The 19,796-nt window shown below is 34.5% G+C and overlaps 1 protein-coding gene across 4 annotated transcripts in view; it reads left to right on the top strand.

Annotated features, from left to right (window-relative positions):
• Positions 1 to 19,796, top strand: part of XRCC5 (X-ray repair cross complementing 5) — a 133,124-nt gene that overhangs the window by 32,748 nt on the left and 80,580 nt on the right. For all 4 annotated transcript variants that reach the window (XM_074191416.1, XM_074191417.1, XM_074191419.1 and 1 more), the window contains exon 13: positions 1,267 to 1,403. In XM_074191416.1, coding sequence (XP_074047517.1) covers positions 1,267 to 1,403 — 137 coding nt within the window. The remainder of the gene's footprint in view (positions 1 to 1,266; positions 1,404 to 19,796) is intronic.

Here is a 19,796-nt window from a genome sequence, read left to right as displayed (position 1 = left end):
AGGGTTTAAAGCATTTAAAGTCATTTGGCTTATCCATCTTTTGTCCTATAAACTGACTTGTTTTTTTTGTGTCTTCCCTGTATGAAAACTGGATTATTTAAGTCAATCGGCATCTGTTAAGAATGACTAAGGATATAGTACCTAGCAAGGTATAGGACCTTATTGTAAAAGAAGTGAGAGTGAAAGAAATATTCTGTAGGGAAATAGATATTGCTTACCACCATGAGCCCATGGCTTGATGGTCCTGTAATCACTTAAAAACAATAAATGTTAACTTGCTTTAAAAAGTCACAGTACATCAGAAGAGTGGCCTAGACATTATGTTAGAAAAGGGATCTGAATGTAGTGGAACAAGCCTGAAATCCTTGCTATTGGGGAAACCGAGCCTGAAGGATAGCTTGAGTTCAGGAGAGCTGAAGTTACAAGGGGATAAATCAGTCAGGTATCCCCATTAAATTTGGAATTAGTATGGTAAGCCTGCAGCCACTGGGTTGCCTAACAAAAGTTGAAATGGAAAGTGGAGCAGGTCAAAGCTCATATGCCTATCTTAATGGGACCTGGCCAGGAATAGCCTGGTACTCCTAACCTGGATGATTTGGGGGTCACTCAAAAAAAGTCTCAAAAAAATAAATGAGGGATGGGTAAGGGAGAAAGGAATAGAGGGGGAAAGGAGGAAGATAGGAGACACCCAAAATACTTCTTATTATCCAAATAGGTATTTAGCTCCATTTTACAGTAACTCTGCCAAGAGAAGATGAGAAACAGGCATTTAATAATGCTAATCTCTGTTTAGTGACTGATAATGACCCAGAACTAATTGTTTCATGTGAATGCCCCATACCACATCAAACTGAGAATAATAGATGTATGCAACTGTTTAACCAGAAGTGTTTTTATTTAGAAACCTTTTATTCATTTTATTTTTGCCTGACCCACTTGGAAAAGAAAAGACCAAAAGATTGGTAGAAAATAGTTAGCAGGTATTTTATTAAGTACCTTCCCTATATAAGGTGGTGCTAGGGTTTGATGAAGTTTATAAAGGACTTGTCGCATCACTAGAATGTTTAGCTCATTGAAGATAACTGATTTATTAGTGGACTCTTTTCAGAGTTGGATTCTATCTGAATGTACTGGTCACTACTAAAATAAACTCTTGTGATTTACTATAATGCCATTAACATTATTGTGAATGGAAGAGAGCAAAAAAGAATTTAGTGAACTAAAAAGGAGGGAATAATTGTTTTTACTCTCTATCCTTGATTTTAGAGGCTCAGCTGTCTGCAGTTGATGCTTTGATTGATTCCATGAGCTTGGTTAACAAAGATGATGTTGATGAGGACACCATTGAAGACATGTTCCAAACCTCTAAAATTCCAAATCCTCAGTTCCAGAGGTTGTTTCAGGTGAGAGATAGAAACTCAAGGTCTTGGCTTTTTTATCAGTATAATGAGGATTCCCCCCCCCCCCCCCCCCCCCCCCCCCAGCCCACTTACTTCACAGGGCTGTTGTCAGTTCCTCATCTAGAGTTGAGGACAGGCCCATCTGGGTCAGGTCCTGGACTAGCTCTGGAGATCAGAGACAAACATCACACTGCCCTCATCCCCTGGAAGCTCACCTCACGTGGGAGGCAACCTGAGTGTGTGAGTGTACAGCCCCTCGAGCCTAGAGAGCTGCACTGGTGCACCTTCTCTGAAATTTCTAGTTTTAGTGAGCTGCCTTGACCTAGAGACCGGAGAGAGTAAGCAATGTTTTCTATAAGTGTATACAGAGTTGATGCAGGGCAGGGATATGAGGAGGGAATCGCAGCTGGACATCAGAAGAACTTCCTGTAGTAGCCAGTGCTGGAGCTGAGTTTGAAGGCAACACATGATTCCAAGATTCAGGGGGAGAAGGAGGTGTGTTCAAGGCTTGGAATCAGCCAAGCGATGTCCAGGGACAATAGAGGGAATGAGAAATAGTATGTCTATCTGACTGGACCAATGAAAGCATAAAGGGGAATATAATATGTACTGTGCAAAGTGTACATGGAAATAGAATAAGACTGGGAAGTTGGGTTTGAGCCAAGTTGTAAAAGCTTTAAATGACAAGTACAAGAGGTTCTATTTGGACCTAGAGGCATTAGGAAGTCACTGGAATTTATAGTAATTAGTTATCACTAATATGATCAGACCCTGTCTTCAAAACAGCATCTTGGGAGCTATGTAGAGGATGGACTGGGGCAGGGAGATTGAAGAGAAGGTTTGTACAGTAGTCTGAGGAGAAAGTGATAGCTATGGGAGTGAAGAGGTGAAATGTGGGGGAGGGAAAGCTAGGAGTGAGTTGTCCCCAGTATTGCTAACCTGAGTGACTGGAAGAATGGGAGTGCCCTTGACAGAAATTGGGAAGGGAAAAAACTCAGAGAAGAAGCAAAACCACTAAAATTCAGATATCTCTCTTGAAGAGAAGTGGCCAAGCTTTTTCTCTTAAATGTATTTAATAAAAAGTTAATTCCTTTTGTACCTTGGGACTCCTGGCTTTTTTTCATGCCATTTTCCTGTGAATGATATGGTTGCTTGCTTTCTACTTTTAGAGAAGACATTTCAGTGAAATATATAGCAGTAATTTCTGTTGATAAAGATCTATTCCAATAGATCTTCTTTCTTAAAAACTTATTAATTGAAGGTAGAAATTCAATAAACATTTCAATTCAGTTTAATAAATAGTACTTATTACATGCATGGCTCTGTGGTAGGCACTGAGATATGCTCCAGTATCCAAAAAAAGTGATTTTAGCATAAAAATCATTAAATAAATAATGACATCGTGTCAGATTTATAAGTTCTATGCTTGTGAGACTTGGGTACAATGAGCAGGAAGGACAGTTGTTCAGTTTTAAATTAAAGGAGAGAATCAGCTCAAAGTAGTAGAAGGAAATGCTTTAGGAAAGAAGGAATTTCTAGACTAGAAGAAGCCAGTGACATAAGAATGTAGACTTCTTATGCCCTGGGTAATCAGTGTAAGGATTAAGTATATAACTGCATCAGTGGAGTAGGATCATGCTAGTCAAGGAAGTAGGAGAGTAACCTGGAAGACATAAAGTCACACACTGGCCCTTAAGGGTTCCTAAACCATGTACTTCACTTAAGAATTGCTTCAGTGTTTCATGATGAAAAATACTAAGAGAGAAGTAGTGCACTCTGAGTACAAATTAAACTATAATTTACTCCCTTTATTTTTCTTGGTTTTTTGTTTTGGCATATGGTTAGTATAGAAATGCATTTTGCTTGATTTCTCATGTATAATTGATAAATTGCTTGCCTTTAAAAATAAAGTTGGAGAAGGGTTGGGGAGAGCAGAGAGGATATAGATCTTAAAATTTTAAAAAATGGGAATACTAAAAAAGAAACAAATTTTTTAAGAAGAGTTTCTAGGGGCAGCTAGGTGGCACAGTGAATAAGAGCACTGGCCCTGGAGTCAGGAGTACCTGAGTTCAGATCTGACCTCAGACACTTAATAATTACCTAGCTGTGTGGCCTTGGGCAAGCCACTTAGCCTCATTGCCTTGCCAAAAAAAAAAAGTTTCTTGAACAGCTAGATGGCACCGTGGATAGAGCACCAACCCTGGAGTCAGAGGACCTGAGTTCAAATTCAGTCTTACTTAATACTTAGCTGTGTGACCTTGGGTAAGTCATTTAACCCTATTACCTTGCAAAAATCAAAAAAAGAAAAAAAAATTAAGAGTTTCTTCAGGTCCCCCTAAAAGATGATACCAGATACACCTTGAGAGCTATGTTTAATTCCAGGGTAACTAGTCTCCTTTTATCCTCCCATTTCAATAGTTGTTTGCTGGTTATCTGAAATTTTGTTTAATAATGGAAAGTTCATCCTGTAATTACAGGTAAAAGTTTGAAGATAGTAAGATCAGGTTATGGTAATATTTTAAGACAGGAGTTTTTAGTCTTCAGTCTATAAATGTTTAAAAAAAATGATAATTATTTTAATATACTTTGCTCCCTTTGTAATCCTATATATTTTATTATATACTTTTAAGACAACATTCTTGATAGAGGCAAAACCAAGATGGCAGAGAAAAGGCAGGGACTTTCCTATGTTCTCCCACATTACCCTCCACACAACCTTAATAGCCCTTCAAAAAAATTCTGGAATGGTAAAACCTAGAAAACGATGAAGTGAAACAATTTTTCATCCCAAAACAACTTAGAAGGTCTGCAGAAAGGACTGTCTCACCAGGATAAAAAGGTGTACAGACAACTATAGGCAGTGTCAAGTCTTGGGGAACTTCTTAGCCCCAGCTCTGGCCAGTATCTGAGGCCATCCGCGTCCTCAGTTGAGTAGGCCCTAGTCCCTGGCAAAAGAAGCTTGGGACAGTGCTGCCCAGATCTCAACTTTAAAAAACATGAAATAGTCTTGAAAACAACAAAAACCAAAACAATGGTAAAAGTTGTGTTATAAAAAACTATTGTGACAGCAGGGAAGATCAAAACAATCTCAGAAGAGGACAACAAGGTCAAAATGCCTGATTGTGAAACCTCAAAAGAAAAAAAATATTAATTTGTCTCGAGTCCAGAAAAAAAGCTCTTGGGAGAGGACAAAAAGGATTTTAAAAAATCAAATAAGAGGGATATAAGAAAAATTGGGAAAATTAGAGTTATGCAAAATAATCATGGAAAAAGAGTTGAGCTTGGTAAAAGAAGTGCAAAAAATGAACAAAATTGTACAGAAATTTACTGAAGAAATGAATTATTTGAAAATAGATTTGGCCAGATGGAAAAGGAGGTAAAAAAGCTAACTGAAGAAAATAATTCCTCAAAAATCAGAATGGGGTAAGTGGAAACTAATAACTTCATAAGACATCAAGAAACAATCAAATCAAATCAAAATAATGAAAAAGTAGAAAAATGTAAAATCTCATTAAAAAAACTGATGTGGAACATAGATCCAGGAGAGATATTTTAAGAATAATTGGACTACCTCAAAGCCAGGTTCTCATAAAGGAAATCTGAACATCATCTTTCAAGAAATTAGTAAGGATAACTTCTTTGATATCCTAGAACCAGAGGGTAAAATAGAAATTGAAAGAGTCCATTGGTGGTTTCCTAAAAGATCCCAAAATGAAGTATTATATCATATATAGTATAACCCAATTCCAGAGCTTGAGATAAAGGAGTAAATACTGAAAGCAGTCAGAAAGAAACAATTTCAGATTATCAAAGAGCCATACTCAAGATTATTATGGGATTTTAAAATTTCTACATTGAGGGAGCAGAAGGCTTACTATATGATATTCCACAAGTCAAAGGTGCTTAGGTTATAATCAAGGATCACTTACCCAACAAAACTGATATAATTCCTCAGGAGGAAAAAAAGTGGGTATTCAGTGAAACAAAGAACTGTTAAGCATTCCTGGTAAAAATTTCAAGTAAACTGAAAATTTGACTTTCAAATACAAGGATTCAAGAGAAGCATAAAAAGATAAATGGTAGAGAAAACATAATGGAGTCAATAAGATTAAACAGTGTACATCCCTACATGGGAAGATGATAGTTGTAACTCTTAATATTGTTAGCACTATTGAGGCAGTTAAAAGAATCATACATAGAGGATGCAGGTATATGTTGACTTTGCTAGAATGACATTAAAATAATTAGGGGGGTGGAAAAAGAGGATGTGAAAAGAGAGGTAGGATGGGGTAAATTATCTCACGTGAAGAGACATGAAAGACCTGTAGGAAAGAAGGGAAAAGGACAAGCCTCACTTAGACCTTCCTCTCATCAGATTGGACTTAACTGGGATTAACATAGATATTCATACTCACTTGGGTATAGAAATCTGTCTTGCTCTATAGAGAAGTAGGAGGGAAGGAAGGGTAGATTGAGGGAGACCATGGTCAAAATCAAAACAGTGAGGAGGGCAAGAGTAGAAAGAGAAAAAGAGATAAATATGTAAAACAGAATGGGGTTGCTAGGTGGCGTAGTGGATAAAGCACCGGCCTTGGAGTCAGGAGTACCTGGGTTCAAATCCTGTCTCAGACACTTAATAATTACCTAGCTGTGTGGCCTTGGGCAAGCCACTTAACCCCATTTGCCTTGCAAAAACCTTAAAAAAAAAAAAAAAGGAAAATAGAATGGAGAGAAATGCATAGTTAGTGATCATGACTGTGAATGTGATGAACTCAACTCATAGAAGTTAAAAACCTGAATCCTAAAATATATTATTTGCAAGAAATACATTTGAAACCAAAAGACACGTGGAGTAGAGGTAAAAAGGCTTTGTTATTTTCTATTATGCTTTAATTGAAGTTTTTAAAAAAAAAGCAGTGCTATCAATTATGTTCTCAGACAAAGCAAAAACAAAAAAGATTTAATTAAATGAGATAAACTACATCTTGCTAAAAGATACCATAGACAATGAAAAAATATTGGTATTTAACACATATACCAATGAAGTAGCATCAAGATTTTTAAAGAAGTTAAGTAAATTGCAGGAAGAAATAGTAAATTATATTGGGGCAGGGGAGGAACCTCAATTTTCCCTTCTCAGAACTAGATAAATAAAACCACAAAATAAGAAAGAAGTTGAGGTGAATAGAACTTTAACAAAATTAGGTATGATTGATTTATAGAGAAAATTGGGAGATGGAAAAGAATACACTAAGATGTTAAAAACTTCACAATCAAAACCAGAAAAGCAGAAATATTAAATACATCATTTTATAGATTGTAATGCAGCAAAAATTACATGTAATAAAGGACCCTGGAAAGATAGATTAAAAATTAATTGGAAACTAAATAATTTTAATCTTAAAGAATGAGCAATTCAAATAAAACTTACAAGCAATCAATTTTATCAAAAGATGACAATGAGACAACAAAAAATAAAACAAAAGAACAAATTGAAAATTCTGAAAAATCAAAGGAGATATTAATAAAATTGAAAGTAAAAATCAGGGAATTTATAAATAATACTAGGATCTGATTTTAGGGAAGAGGTAAAGAACATTAAAATAGATAAATTGTTGGATTTTAAAAAAAAAAACAAATTGCCAGTATCAAAAATATTAGGGGTAAATTCACCACCAATGGAGGAAATAGCAATCATTTCCTGGATATACACTAACAAATCTGACAATCTAAGTGAAATGATTGAATATTTACAAAAATATAAATTGCTTATCTTAACTGAGGAGGAAATAGAATACTTAAATAACCCTTCCTTAGAGAAAGACATTGAACAAGCCATCAATGAACTCCCTAATAAGAAATCCCCAGCACCAGATGAGTTCACAAATGAATGCTAAATATTTAAAGGACAATTAATTCCAAGTATTATATAAAGCATTTGGGAAAAATTGGCAAAGGAGTCTATCATTCTTTTTATGATAGAAATGTGTTGCTGATATCTAAGCCAGGAAGAACAATAACAGAAGAAGAAAATTGTAAACTAATTTTCCAAATGAATATTGATAGAAAAATTTTAAATAGCAAGGAAAATGCAGCAATATATTGTCATTCACTATGACCATGTGGGATTTATAGCAGGGATGCATGGTTGGTTCAATATTAATAAAACTAACAGCATAACTGATTATATTTAAAAAACCCCAACAACAAAAAATATGATCATCTCAATACATGCAGGAAAAGCTTTTGACAAAACAAGGCACTCATTCCTATTTAAAAGCACTAGAAAGCATAGGAATAAATGCTGTTTTCCTTAAAATGACCATTAGCAATCATCTGTAATGGGAATAAACTAGAAAACTTCCCCATAAGCTCAAGGGTGAATCAAGGATGCCCAATACCACTACTGTTAATACTGTACTAGCAATTCTAGCTACAGCAATTAGAGAAGAAAAAAGAAATTGAAGGAATTAGGAAAGGTGATGAGGAAACAAAACTATCATTCGCCAAGATTAAATGGAAATACATTTATACAACTGCAAAGCACTTCACACAAATGGAAGTCAAATCTAAACAACTGGAAAAATCTTAATTGCTCATAGGTAGCTGAACCAATTTCATAAAAATGAAAATTCCACCTAAATTAATTTATTCTATACCATGCCAGTCAAACTACCAAAGCAGTATTTTATTGAGCTAGGAAAAAAATCATAAACTTTATCTAGAAGAACAAAATGTCAAAATTATAAAGGGAATTAATGAAAACAATTGTGAAGGAAGGTGATCTAGCCATATTATATATGTATGCATTATAAAGTAGTAATCATCTGAACTGTTTGGTACTGGCTAAGAAGTAGGATGGGGGATCAGTAGAATATGTTAGGTTCACCAGGCATAGTAATAAATGGCCCTGGTAATCTTGTGTTTGATAAACCCCAAGTCCCCAATTTTTGAGGCAAGAACTCATTATGTGACAAAAACATCTGGGAAAACTGGAAAACAGTTTGACAGAAGCAAGATAGGTTTATCATTTACATGTCATGTATAACTTAATAGAACTCTTACTTGCTGTTGAGGGGGGAGAAGGAAGGGAGAAAAATGTAAGTCTCATAATCTTAAAAAACAATGAATGTTGTGTCCAATAACATAGCAGTGCTTTTTGTGGTGTCAAAGCATTGGAAATTGAGGGGATGCCCATCAATTAGGGAATAACTGGAAAAGTTTTGGTATATGTATGTGTTGTAATACTATTGTTCTCTAAGAAACCCTGAGCAGCTGGACTTCAGAAAAGTCTGGAAAAACGTAAATGATCTGATGCTGAGTAAAGTGAGCAGAAGCAAGAGATCATTGTATAAGTTAACAGCAACACTGAATTGATCAACCTTGATGGAGTTAGCTCCTCTCTGCAGTTCAGAGAGCTGGGACAACCTTGGAAGACCTTTAATGGACATTGCCACCCATGTCTTGAGAGAAAACTATGGAGTCTGAATGCAGAGCAAAGCATACTATGTTCACTTTTTAAATTATCTTTTATATTTTTTCCCTTATGGTTTTCCCCCTTTAGCTCAAATTCATCTTTCACAACATTACTAATATGGAAATATGTTAAACATGATTGTACATGTACAACTTTTAACATTGATCACTGTCATGGGAAGGAAAGAGGGTGGTAGAAAAAAATGTGGAATTCATAAACTTGGATGTGTGTTAAAAATTCCTTTTGCATGTAATTGAAACAATAAAATAATTTTTTAAAAAGAATGCTGAAAATTTATGTTGACATGTAGTTGGAATAATACATAAATTTAAATTAAAAAAATTTTTTGTTCAGAAACTAGGTATAAAAAATCTTACATCCAAGATAGATTCAAAATGAGTATCATTTAAACATAAAGAGTGATGCCCATATAAAAATTAGGGAATCACGGAATAGCTTACCTATCAGATCTATGGAGAAGGGAAGAATTTTTGACCAAATGAGAGATGGGCAATTTTGATTATATTAAAAAGGTTTTGCACAAATGAAATAAATGTAGTCAAAATTAGGAGGAAAACAAAACTGGGAAACACTTTTTACAGTAAGTGTCTCTGATAAAAACCTCATTTCCCAAATATATATATACATATTTATATATAAATATATATATATATATATATATATATACATAGAGAGAGAGAGAACTGAGTCAAATTGATAAGAATATGATTTATTCCTTGATAAAAATGGTCTTTAAAGGATATGAACAGGCACTTTTCAGATGAAATCAAAACTTATCTATAGTTATATGAAAAATCCTCTACATCATCATTGATTAGAAAAATGAAAATGCAAACAACCCTAAGATACCACATCACACTTAACAGATTGACTAATTATACAGAAAAAGGAAAATAATAGGTGTTGGAGAGGATGTGGGAAAATTGGGACACTCACTCACTGTTGGTCAATTTATGCATTGGTCTAACCACTCTAGAGAGCAATTTAGAACTATTCCGAAAGGATTAATAAAACTGTGTACCTTTTGATCTTGCAATTACCACTACTAGATCTGTATCCCAAAGATATTTTTTTAAAGGGAGAATGGACTTACCTGTATAAAAATATTCATAGTAGCTCTTTTTGAATTGGGAAAGAGTTAGAAATTCAGGGACTTACCATGAATTGTGGAATGACTTTTGTGGTATATGATGAGACAGATTTCAGAAAAACCTGAAAAAATTTATATGAACTGTTGCAAAGTGCAATGAGCAGAACCAGAACATTGTTCACAGTAATAGCAATTCCATGTGATGATCAATTCTGACCAATTTATCCACACCAAAATAATGATCCAAAACTATTTCAAAGATCTCATGATGGAAAATTCTATCCACTTCCCAAAGAACTGGTAGAATCTGAATGGATATTGGGCCACAATATTTTTTGCTTTCTGTATTTTTCTATGGTTATTTTTCTTTGGGTCTGTGTCTTTCACAATACGACTATTATGGTAATATGTTGTCCATGATTGAACTTGTACCCTCTATTGAATTGCTTACTGTATGGGAGGGGAGAAGGGGGGGGGGGAGGAAAGGAAGATGAGGGAGTAAGAGAAAATTTAAAAAAAAAATTAAAATTGTCTTTACATATAGTAGAGGAAAAGATAAAATATTATTTTTTAAAAGGCCTTTTTAGAGGCCTTTGGGCTTCACTGACTGACAGGATACTCCATGACACAATAAGTGAGTTTCTTTCCAGATAGCAATAGAAACTAGAGCTGAGATTTCATTTGTATAAAGAAAATTTCCCCTTCAAAGCTTTGTCACCTTCCACACAACTCATCATTAGTTATTCATCAGACATTTCATTAAGGACTCACTAGCATGAAGACTGGTGACACAAAGAAAGACTTCATTGTCTTGGCAAATGCCTGAGGCACTAGGAGGTTAGATGATTTTTTTCCAGAGTCACAGAGCCATTTCTGACTGAGGCAATACCTACAGCCTGGCAGAGACATAGAGCAAGTTCTCGAAACTTGTTGATTTGATTTGACCTGACCTCAAGTGCCCTTTATTCACTTACATAGGAAGAAAAATAGTTGTTTCTGTTCCTTTCACTTTTCTTCAATTTTGATGAAATTGTTAGAGAATTATCTATATAGCACATTGACCTGCCTAGAAGATAGCTTTCATTATCAGAGATTATTCTTACTGGGAGAAGAAATTGAAGTGTGGTTTCATTTTAGAGTTGTACTTTTAACCAATTATGAAATATGTTGATAGGAAAATGCAGTGGGTCACATTCTCTGACTGACAGAATAACACTTGCCCCGGTTGCCTTGTTCTGTTAATCAACAAGTACAAATGAATAAATGAGATGTTTTTTTTCAATTTTGCTAATGAAGAGTCCCCAAGGTCTTTATTGAGAGTGGATGGAGATAAGTCTTCAAGATGAGGAAAGTTTGCAGAAAGAAGATAATAGGGAAATGAGGGGGGGGGGAACCTTGCCATTTTGCCAATAAATGACCTTGTGTAGTACTTTATTGGTGGGAATATATAGAACTTATTCAATTAATTAGTTTTATTGCAAGGTAACTTTATGATTTTATAAAACAATTTAGCAAATATCAAATGAGGTAACCTATCTAAAACACCCTGCAAACTTTAAAGAACTTAGTATTATTATCATTATAAAGTAGCTTAAAGTTCAGGGGTGTATGATTTGTGGTTTAATTCACAAATTATTTTGGGAGATTCTGCTTGGCTTGAACAGAAATCATTATTTTAGGCTATTTGGTGATAGCAAATGGTTTCAGCTTCCTTCTTGAGATAAGATGCCACTGAAATATGTTGTGTTCACTATTAAAGTGCCTTCAAGGAAATTTCTTGGACTTTTTATTCTATAATCTTTTTGACCAATCTAAAAATTGCTCTTTCCCCTCCCTTTGCATTCCTTGGTGGCCAAGACTAGCTTAACAGATAAAGAGACCTAGGACTGGGGTGGATTTCAGAGCTAATTAAATCTGATCTTGCCCTCATCTCTTTTATTTTCTTACTTTTTTAATTTAAAAAAATTTGTTTATGTATTTTTCTAACTACATACAACAGTAGTTTTTTTAAAATTTATTTTCTTCCATATGCACATGTATATTTTTAGGTTACAAAATTTCCTTCCCCCTCCCCCAGTGGTGAATAGTCAGGTTAGCATTGTACATACATATTTTGAACTTTGTTTTTTTAGGTTTTTGCAAAGCAAAGGGGTTAAGTGGCTTGCCCAAGGCCACCCAGCTAGGTAATTTTATTAAGTGTCTGAAGCCACATTTGAACTCAGTTACTCCTTACTCCAGGGCCAGCGCTCTATCCACTGTGCCACCTAGCCGCCCTGTACCTATATACAAAATATAAACATTTTCTTATTAGTCATTTTTGGTGTGAGGAATTAGGATTAAGGGAAAGAGATACATAAGATAATTTTTATAAAGTGTTCAATCTAATTCTGAAGGGTTGTTTTTTCTTTGTTTTTGTTTTGTTTTTCTTCCCCTGGATGGGGATAACATTGTCCATAGCTGGTCTAATAAGGTTTTCCTAGCTCTCTGAACTGCTGAGAGGAGCTGCTTCCCATCATAGTTGATCCTCTCACAGTATTGTGCAAATTCTTCCCTTGGTTCTACTCCCTTCTCTCAGCATCAGATCCCATAACTCATTCCATGCTTCTCAAGAGTCCAACCCTTTATGGTTCCTTAAAGAACAGTAATATTTCATAATATTCATGTACCATAACTTGTTTACCTATTCCCCAATTGATAGGCAACCCTTCAATTTCCAATTCTATGCCACTAAAAAAGAACTATGAAAATTTTGGAACATTTAGGACTTTACCTTTTTTATATAATTTCTTCTGTATATAGACCTAGAATTGGAATGGCTGTGTCAAAGGGTATGAACAGTTTTATTGCTCTTTGGGCATAGTTCCATATTGCTCTCCAGAAAGGTTGGTTCCATTCACAACTGTACCAGCAAAGCATCAATGTCCCAATCCTCCCACAACCTCTCCAACATCGATCATTTTTACCCTTTTCTTATCTTGGCCAGTCTGATAGGTGTGAGGTGATACCTCATTTGCATTTCTGTAATCAATAATGATTTGAAACATTTTTCATATGATTTCATATATATATATATATATATATATATATATCTTTAATTTTATTTGAAAACTTCATATCTTTTGACCATTTATCAATTAGGAAATGATTTGTAACCTTATAAATTTGATGCAATTCTCTATATATTTTAGAAATGAGACCTTTATCAGAACTCCTAGTTGTGAAAATTGTTTCCCAACTTTCTGCTTGCTTTCTGATTTTGGCAGCATTTATTTTAGTAGTGCAAAAACTTTTTAATTTAATATAGTCAAAATGATTCATTTTGCAGTGTATATTGTGCTCTAATTCTTGTTTGGTCATAAATTTATCCCTTTTCCATAGATCAGATAGAGTATTTCTTGGTCTATTAATTTATCTGTGGTATCTCCCTTTATGTCTAAATCCTGTATTCATTTTGGCCTTATTTTGGTATAGAGTGTGAGATGTGGGTCTATGCCAAGTTTTTTTCCATACTATTTTCCAGTTTTCCCAACAATTTTTGTCACATAGTGAGTTCTTATCCCAGAAACTGATATCTTTGGGTTTGTCAAATGGTAGATTACTGTAGTCATTTACTGTGGTTTCTTTTGAACCTATCCTAATCCATTGATCCATTACTGTATTTGTTAATAAGTACCAGGCAGTTTTGATGACTACTGCTTTATAGTATAGTATAGTATAGTATAGTATAGTATAGTATAGTATAGTATAGTATAGTTTTAGATCTGGGAGAGGTAGGCCACCTTCCTTTACATTTTTTTTCCATCAGTCCCCTTGCTATTCTTGCACTTTTGTTGCACCAGATGAATTTTGTTACTGGTTTTTTCTAGTTCAGTAGAGTAGTTATTTGGTAGCTTGATTGGCATGGCACTGAATAAGTAATTTAATTTGGGTAGAATTATCATTTTTATTATATTACCTAGGCCTAACCATGAGCAATTGACATTTTCCCAGTTATTTAGATCTGACTTTATTTGGGTGAGAAGTGCTTTATAATTGTGTTCATACAATTTCTGGGTTTGTCTTGGAAGGTACATTCCCAAGTATTTAATGTTGACATAATAATGTCTATATAATGTTTAATGTTACTTTAAATGCAATTTCTCTTTCTCATGCTCTTGGACTTTGTTCATGATGATGATTTATGTGGGTTTTTTAAATATTCTGCTACTGTACTGAATGCTGTTTTTAGGAGTTTTTTTATATGATTTTCTTGTGTTCTCTAACTATATCATCATATCATCTGCAGAGAGTGAAAACTTTGCTTCTTCATTGCCAGTTCTGATTCTTTCAATTCATTTTTCTTCTCTTATTGCTACAGCTAGCATTTCTAATACTATATTGAATAGTAATGGTGATAATGGGCATTCTTGTTTTGGAAATGCTCTGAGTTTATTCCCATTATATATAATATTTCTTGGTGGCTTTAGATATGTTTTATTTGTTTATTTATTGATTGATTGATTTTAGACTTTTTTGCAAGGCAGTGGGGTTAAGTGGCTTGCCCAAGGCCACACAGCTAGGTAATAATTAAGTGTCTGAGGCCGGATTTGAACTCAGGTACTCCTGACTCCAGGGCCGGTGCTCTATCCACTGTTCCACCTAGCCACCCCTATATTATTTATTATTTTAAGGAAAACTCCATTTATTCCTAAATTTTCTATTTTTTTTAATAAGAATGAATGATATATTTCAGCATCTATTAAGATAAATGTATGATTTCTGTTGGTTTTATTATTTATATGTTCAATTATATTGAGTATTTTCCTAATATTGAACCATTCCTGCCCTCCTGGTATAAATTCTACCTGATCATGGTGTATTATCCTAGTAATAATTTGCTGTAGTCTCATTGCTAAAGTTTTATTTAAGATTTTTACATCAATATTCATTGGGGGGAGGTGCAGTTAAATGGCTTAGTGAATAGAACACTGGCCCTGGAGTCAGGAGAACCTGAGTTCATATCCGACCTCAGACACTTAATAATTGCCTAGCTGTGTGACCTTGGCCAAGTCACTTAATCCCATTGCCTTAAATAAATTTAAAAATATATATTCATTAGGGAGTTTGGTCTTTAATTTTCTTTTTCTGTTTTCTTTGTTATCTTCATGGTATAGATATCAGTATCAGGTTGGTATCATAAAAGGAGTTTGGCAAAAATTACTTTTTTTAAGATATTTTATGAAAAATAGGAATTAATTGTTCCTTAAATGTCTAGTAGAATTCACATGTAAATCCATCTGGACTTGGAGACTTTTTCTTAGGGAGTTTATTGATGGTTTCTTCAATTTCTTTTTCCTGAAATGGAATTATTTAATAAGTAATTTCTTTCCTCTTCTGTTAATCTGGGGAGATGTATTTTTGTAAATATTTATCCATTTCACTCAAGTTATATAATTTATTGACATATAGTTGGCGAAGTAGCTCAGTATTATTTCTTTAATTTCCTCATTGGTGCTTAGTTCACCCTTTTCAGTTTTGATCTTTCTTTTCTTAATCAGATTAACCAAAGGCTTTTTTATTTTATTGGATTTTTCATAAAACCAACTCTTAGTTTTTCTTGCTTTCAGTTTTATTAATCTCTCCCTGGATTTTGAGAATTTCTAATTTTGTATTTAATTGAGAATCTTTAATTTGATCTTTTTTTAGCTTTTTTAATTGTATACCCAATTCATTGATCGCCTCTTCCTCTTTTTTATTCATGTAGGCAATAAAAATTACATGTAAAAAGGGTCATGAAAAGAAACCAAAAACTAATTGGAAATTAAATAACTTCATCTTAAACAATGGGTAGGTCAAACAGCCAGTAATAGAAATAATCAATAATTATGTCCAAGAAAATGATACTAATGAGACTTCATACCAAAATTTATGCTATGCCGCTGAGGAAGTTTTGAGGGGAGTCAGGCATATATAATTTTTATTGCATCATGGTCTGAGAAGTGTGTATTTATTATTTCTACTTTTCTGCATTTGAATAAAAAGTTTTTGTGCCCTAGTACGTGGTCAGTTTTGAAATAGGTGCCATGTACTGCTGAGAAAAAGGTATATCCATTTCTGTCCCCATTGAGTTTTCTCCAGAGATCTATCATATTTAAGTTTTCTCAAATTTCATTCACCTTCTTAACTTCCTTCTTGGTTTTGTTTTTTTTTGTGGTTAGATTTACCTAGTTCTGAGAGAGGGAGATTGAAGTTCCCCATTATTAAAGTTTTGCTGTCTGTGTCTTCTTGTAATTCACTCCGAATTCCCTCTAGGAATTTGCATACTATACCACTAGGTGCATACATGTTTAGTAATGATATAGCTTTATTACCAGTGGTACCTTTTAAGAAGATGTTTCCTTCCTTATCTTTTTTTAATGAGATTGATTTTTGCTTTTACTTTATCTGAGATCAGGATTGCTAGTCCTGACTTTTTTTTCTTCAACCTAGGTATAATGTATTTTGCTCCTGCCTTTTATTTTTACCCTGTATGTATCTCTCTGTTTCAAACAACATATTGTAGAATTCTGTTTTTTAATTCATTCTTCTATCTACTTCAGTTTTACGGGACAGTTCATCCCATTCAGTTACAGTTAAAGGTTACTAATTCTGTATTTTCCTCCATGCTATCTTTCTCCATTTTTATTTTTCTCTTTCCTTTCCTCTTATTCCTCCTCACCAGAATTTTACTCCCTGTCCCCTTTGACTTTTCTTCTAAAACTTAACTTTAAGTTTATTTTCACAATTGCCTTCACCTTCCCCTTTATCAGGCCCATCTTCCTTTATCTTCCCCTTTCCAGGTTCCCCCTTCCCTGTAGATTAGGATAAATTTTTAACCAAGTGGAAATGTATCTTATTCCCTCTCTAGGCCAAATCTATTGAAAAGAATTTACTCAGTGTTCACACTCTCCCTTTAAAATTATAAATCTTTTTTGCCTTTTCACTTGGTGTTATTTATCACTCTAGTACAATCAATCCAGTATTATCAATCCCAATTTAATTATTTGATAAGCTCATCTTGTTTTCAAAGAATCATCACTAGGGTGGCTAGGTGAAGCATTGGTGGATAGAACATTGGCTTTGGGCAAGTCACTTAACACCATTTGCCTTGCAAAATCTAAAACAAAAAAAAAAGTATCATCACAGATTGCTTGCTCCTTTGCTTGATAAACACCATTGTCTCAAATTACATCAAATTTTAATTATAATCAATTTTTTACCCTACCCTCATTACAGGACACTTCAAGGACACAGGATCCTTATCATGAACCAAAGCAAAGTCAAATCATTTATTGAACTATTTATGTCCTCCCCCCAGAGCTATTTTCTCTCACAATTTACCTCCCCCCTCTCCACCAGGGTACTTAACACCTTGCTAACTGAAGCATGGATTAAGTCAAACCCTGATCTAATTAACTCCAAGAATCTTAAAGATCTCTTAAGTACTGGGAGGTTCTCACCTGGGTCTCACCTCAGAATTTTACAAATGATTATAAGTTACAGAGACACTAACTCAGGATCTCCCAGTTTATGAAGCTCTCCTTAGTCAAGGTGCTAAGCACAGTAGGATCAAAGGATAATTAGACACTTAAGTTTCAAGTTAACACCCAGCCTTTTCTTAAGTACCTTTTTGTCTCAAATCTAGTGATGTCATCTTAGACCTGCTCAATGGAGAGGTAAGACCCAATTACAGCCCTATCTCTTCAATTATATTCTACCCTTTAACTATCTTAAGAGAAATAAAGTTCTCAAGACTTAGAAGTGTTATATCTTCCCTTTTAGGGTCATACACAATTTTGTGGTCTTGAGTAACATTTGTTTTATTTTGTTTTTTCCCTTCCCCTTTCCTTTTCCTTTTTGTGAAATTCTGGAGTCCTTTATTTGGTGATTGAATTCTCTGTTCAGTTCTGGTCTTTGCGTCTTGAAATTTTGGAAGTCCTCTATTTCTTGAACATCCATTGTTTTCCCTGACAGTATATGCTGAATTTTGCAGGGTAGTACATTTCTAGGTTGTACTCCCAGGATCTTTGCTCTCTGATATATATATTATTCCGGGTCTTCCCATCCTTTAATGTTGAGGTTGATAGTTCTTGTGTGAGTCTGATTGTGTGTCCTTTGTATTTGAATTGGTTTCTTTTTGCTGCTTGCAATATTCTCTTCTTTATTTGAGAGTTCTGGAATTTGGCTATTGCAGCCCTTGGAGTTTTTATCCTGGAATCTCTTTCTAGAGGAGTTCTGTGGATTCTTATTTTTTATGTTTTCTTGTTCTAGCAGATTTGGATAGTTTTTCCTTATAATTTCTTGCATGATATTTTCTGGATTCTTTTTCTTTTTTAGGCTTTCTGGTAGTCCCAGATCTATTTTTCCAGGTCTTCCATTTCCCAAAAGTACTTTACATTTTCTTCAATTTTTTCTTCCTTTTTTTTGTTTGATGGAATCTTGAGGTCTTGTAGATTAATTGGTTTCTGTTTACTTCTAATTTTTAGGGTTTTACTTTCTTCAGCTATTGTGTTTCCTTTTCTAGTTGGTTATTTTTACTTTTAACAGAGTTGATTTCTTTGGTCAATTTTTTTCATAATTTTTCTGCATGATTCTTATTTTTTTTCATTTTTTTTCTTCCTCTCTTTGTTTTTAAAATTTTTTTTAAGCTCTTCAATGAACTTTTGTATTTGAGTCCAATTTATAGACTGTTTGATACTTCCCCTTTGAGTGATTTTTTCATCCCCTTCTTCAGACATGGCATTGCTGTCATCTTTGTAAAATAGTCTTCTATAGTGAGTGCTCCTTTAGTTTTTCCTGCTCACTTTGTTGTTTTAGCTCTGCTCCTGGGGTCTAGGGAGTATAGATCCAAGTTTGTTTTTTTTTTTCTGCTGGGATTGGGGTTTGATCCCTGGCTTATCATTGGCCAAGATGTTGCCTATACAGTCCAGGTCTTGCCTTTGCACAGGATTTTATCCTCCTTTATGTACAGGTTCTGATTTAGCAGTGGTTTGTTCCCAACCCAGCCCTGTCTTTTACCCTGGAGTTCTCAGGGTTCAGGCTTTGGTTGGGGCTAGAGTCCTCCCTGGTGGCTTGCTATCTAGCTGCCGGGACCTCTGCTGTTGTTAAACAGTCGGGACCTGGATTGCACTGTGGCTGAAAGCCTCCTGCTGGCTTTCCCTGCTTTCTTGCCTCCTGGACTTTATTTCCTCTTTTCCTCCAAAGAGACAGGTCTTCACTGAAGATCTGCCACGATGTCTACAGTTGAAAACTTATTTGAATCTTGTCTTTTCCTTGGTGGGATCTGTAGTGTGAATGTCAGAGTAGAGGCTTCATGTATCTTTGGTTGGGAAAAGCTCCAAACCAAGAAGCCTCTGCCCTCATCTCTTTTAAATGATCTTTCAGCTACTTGGATTCTTTTGTATGAGGGACTTGCTGATTTAATTCACCTGCCCTTTATTTAAAATGTTACTTTTCAAATGTGCTTCACTGTATCAGTTCTTCTTTTAGAAGTATTTTGTTAATGGAAGGCACAAAAATAATGGCCTTTGAAAGAGTAACTTTAACTCTTGAACAAGTTTTTATTACAAATTTGAAATTTTTTTGTTTACTTTATATTATTACAATAATCTTATTGGGAGAATAAACATAAGCCCCCCTTCCCCCAGAAAGGTGAGAAACCTTAAGAATAGTGAGAGAGAAAAAAATAAGTATACTTAAGTCTGTGTTCAGATTCTAGTGGCTGTCTCTGGGATGAGTTGCCTTTATCATAAGTGCACCAGAGAAGATGCTTCAATATTTTTCCCCACAG

Source organism: Macrotis lagotis, chromosome 6 (genome assembly GCF_037893015.1).
Source record: "Macrotis lagotis isolate mMagLag1 chromosome 6, bilby.v1.9.chrom.fasta, whole genome shotgun sequence".
NCBI classification, from domain to species: Eukaryota; Metazoa; Chordata; class Mammalia; order Peramelemorphia; family Peramelidae; genus Macrotis; species Macrotis lagotis.
This window is presented reverse-complemented; position numbering and strand designations above follow the sequence as displayed.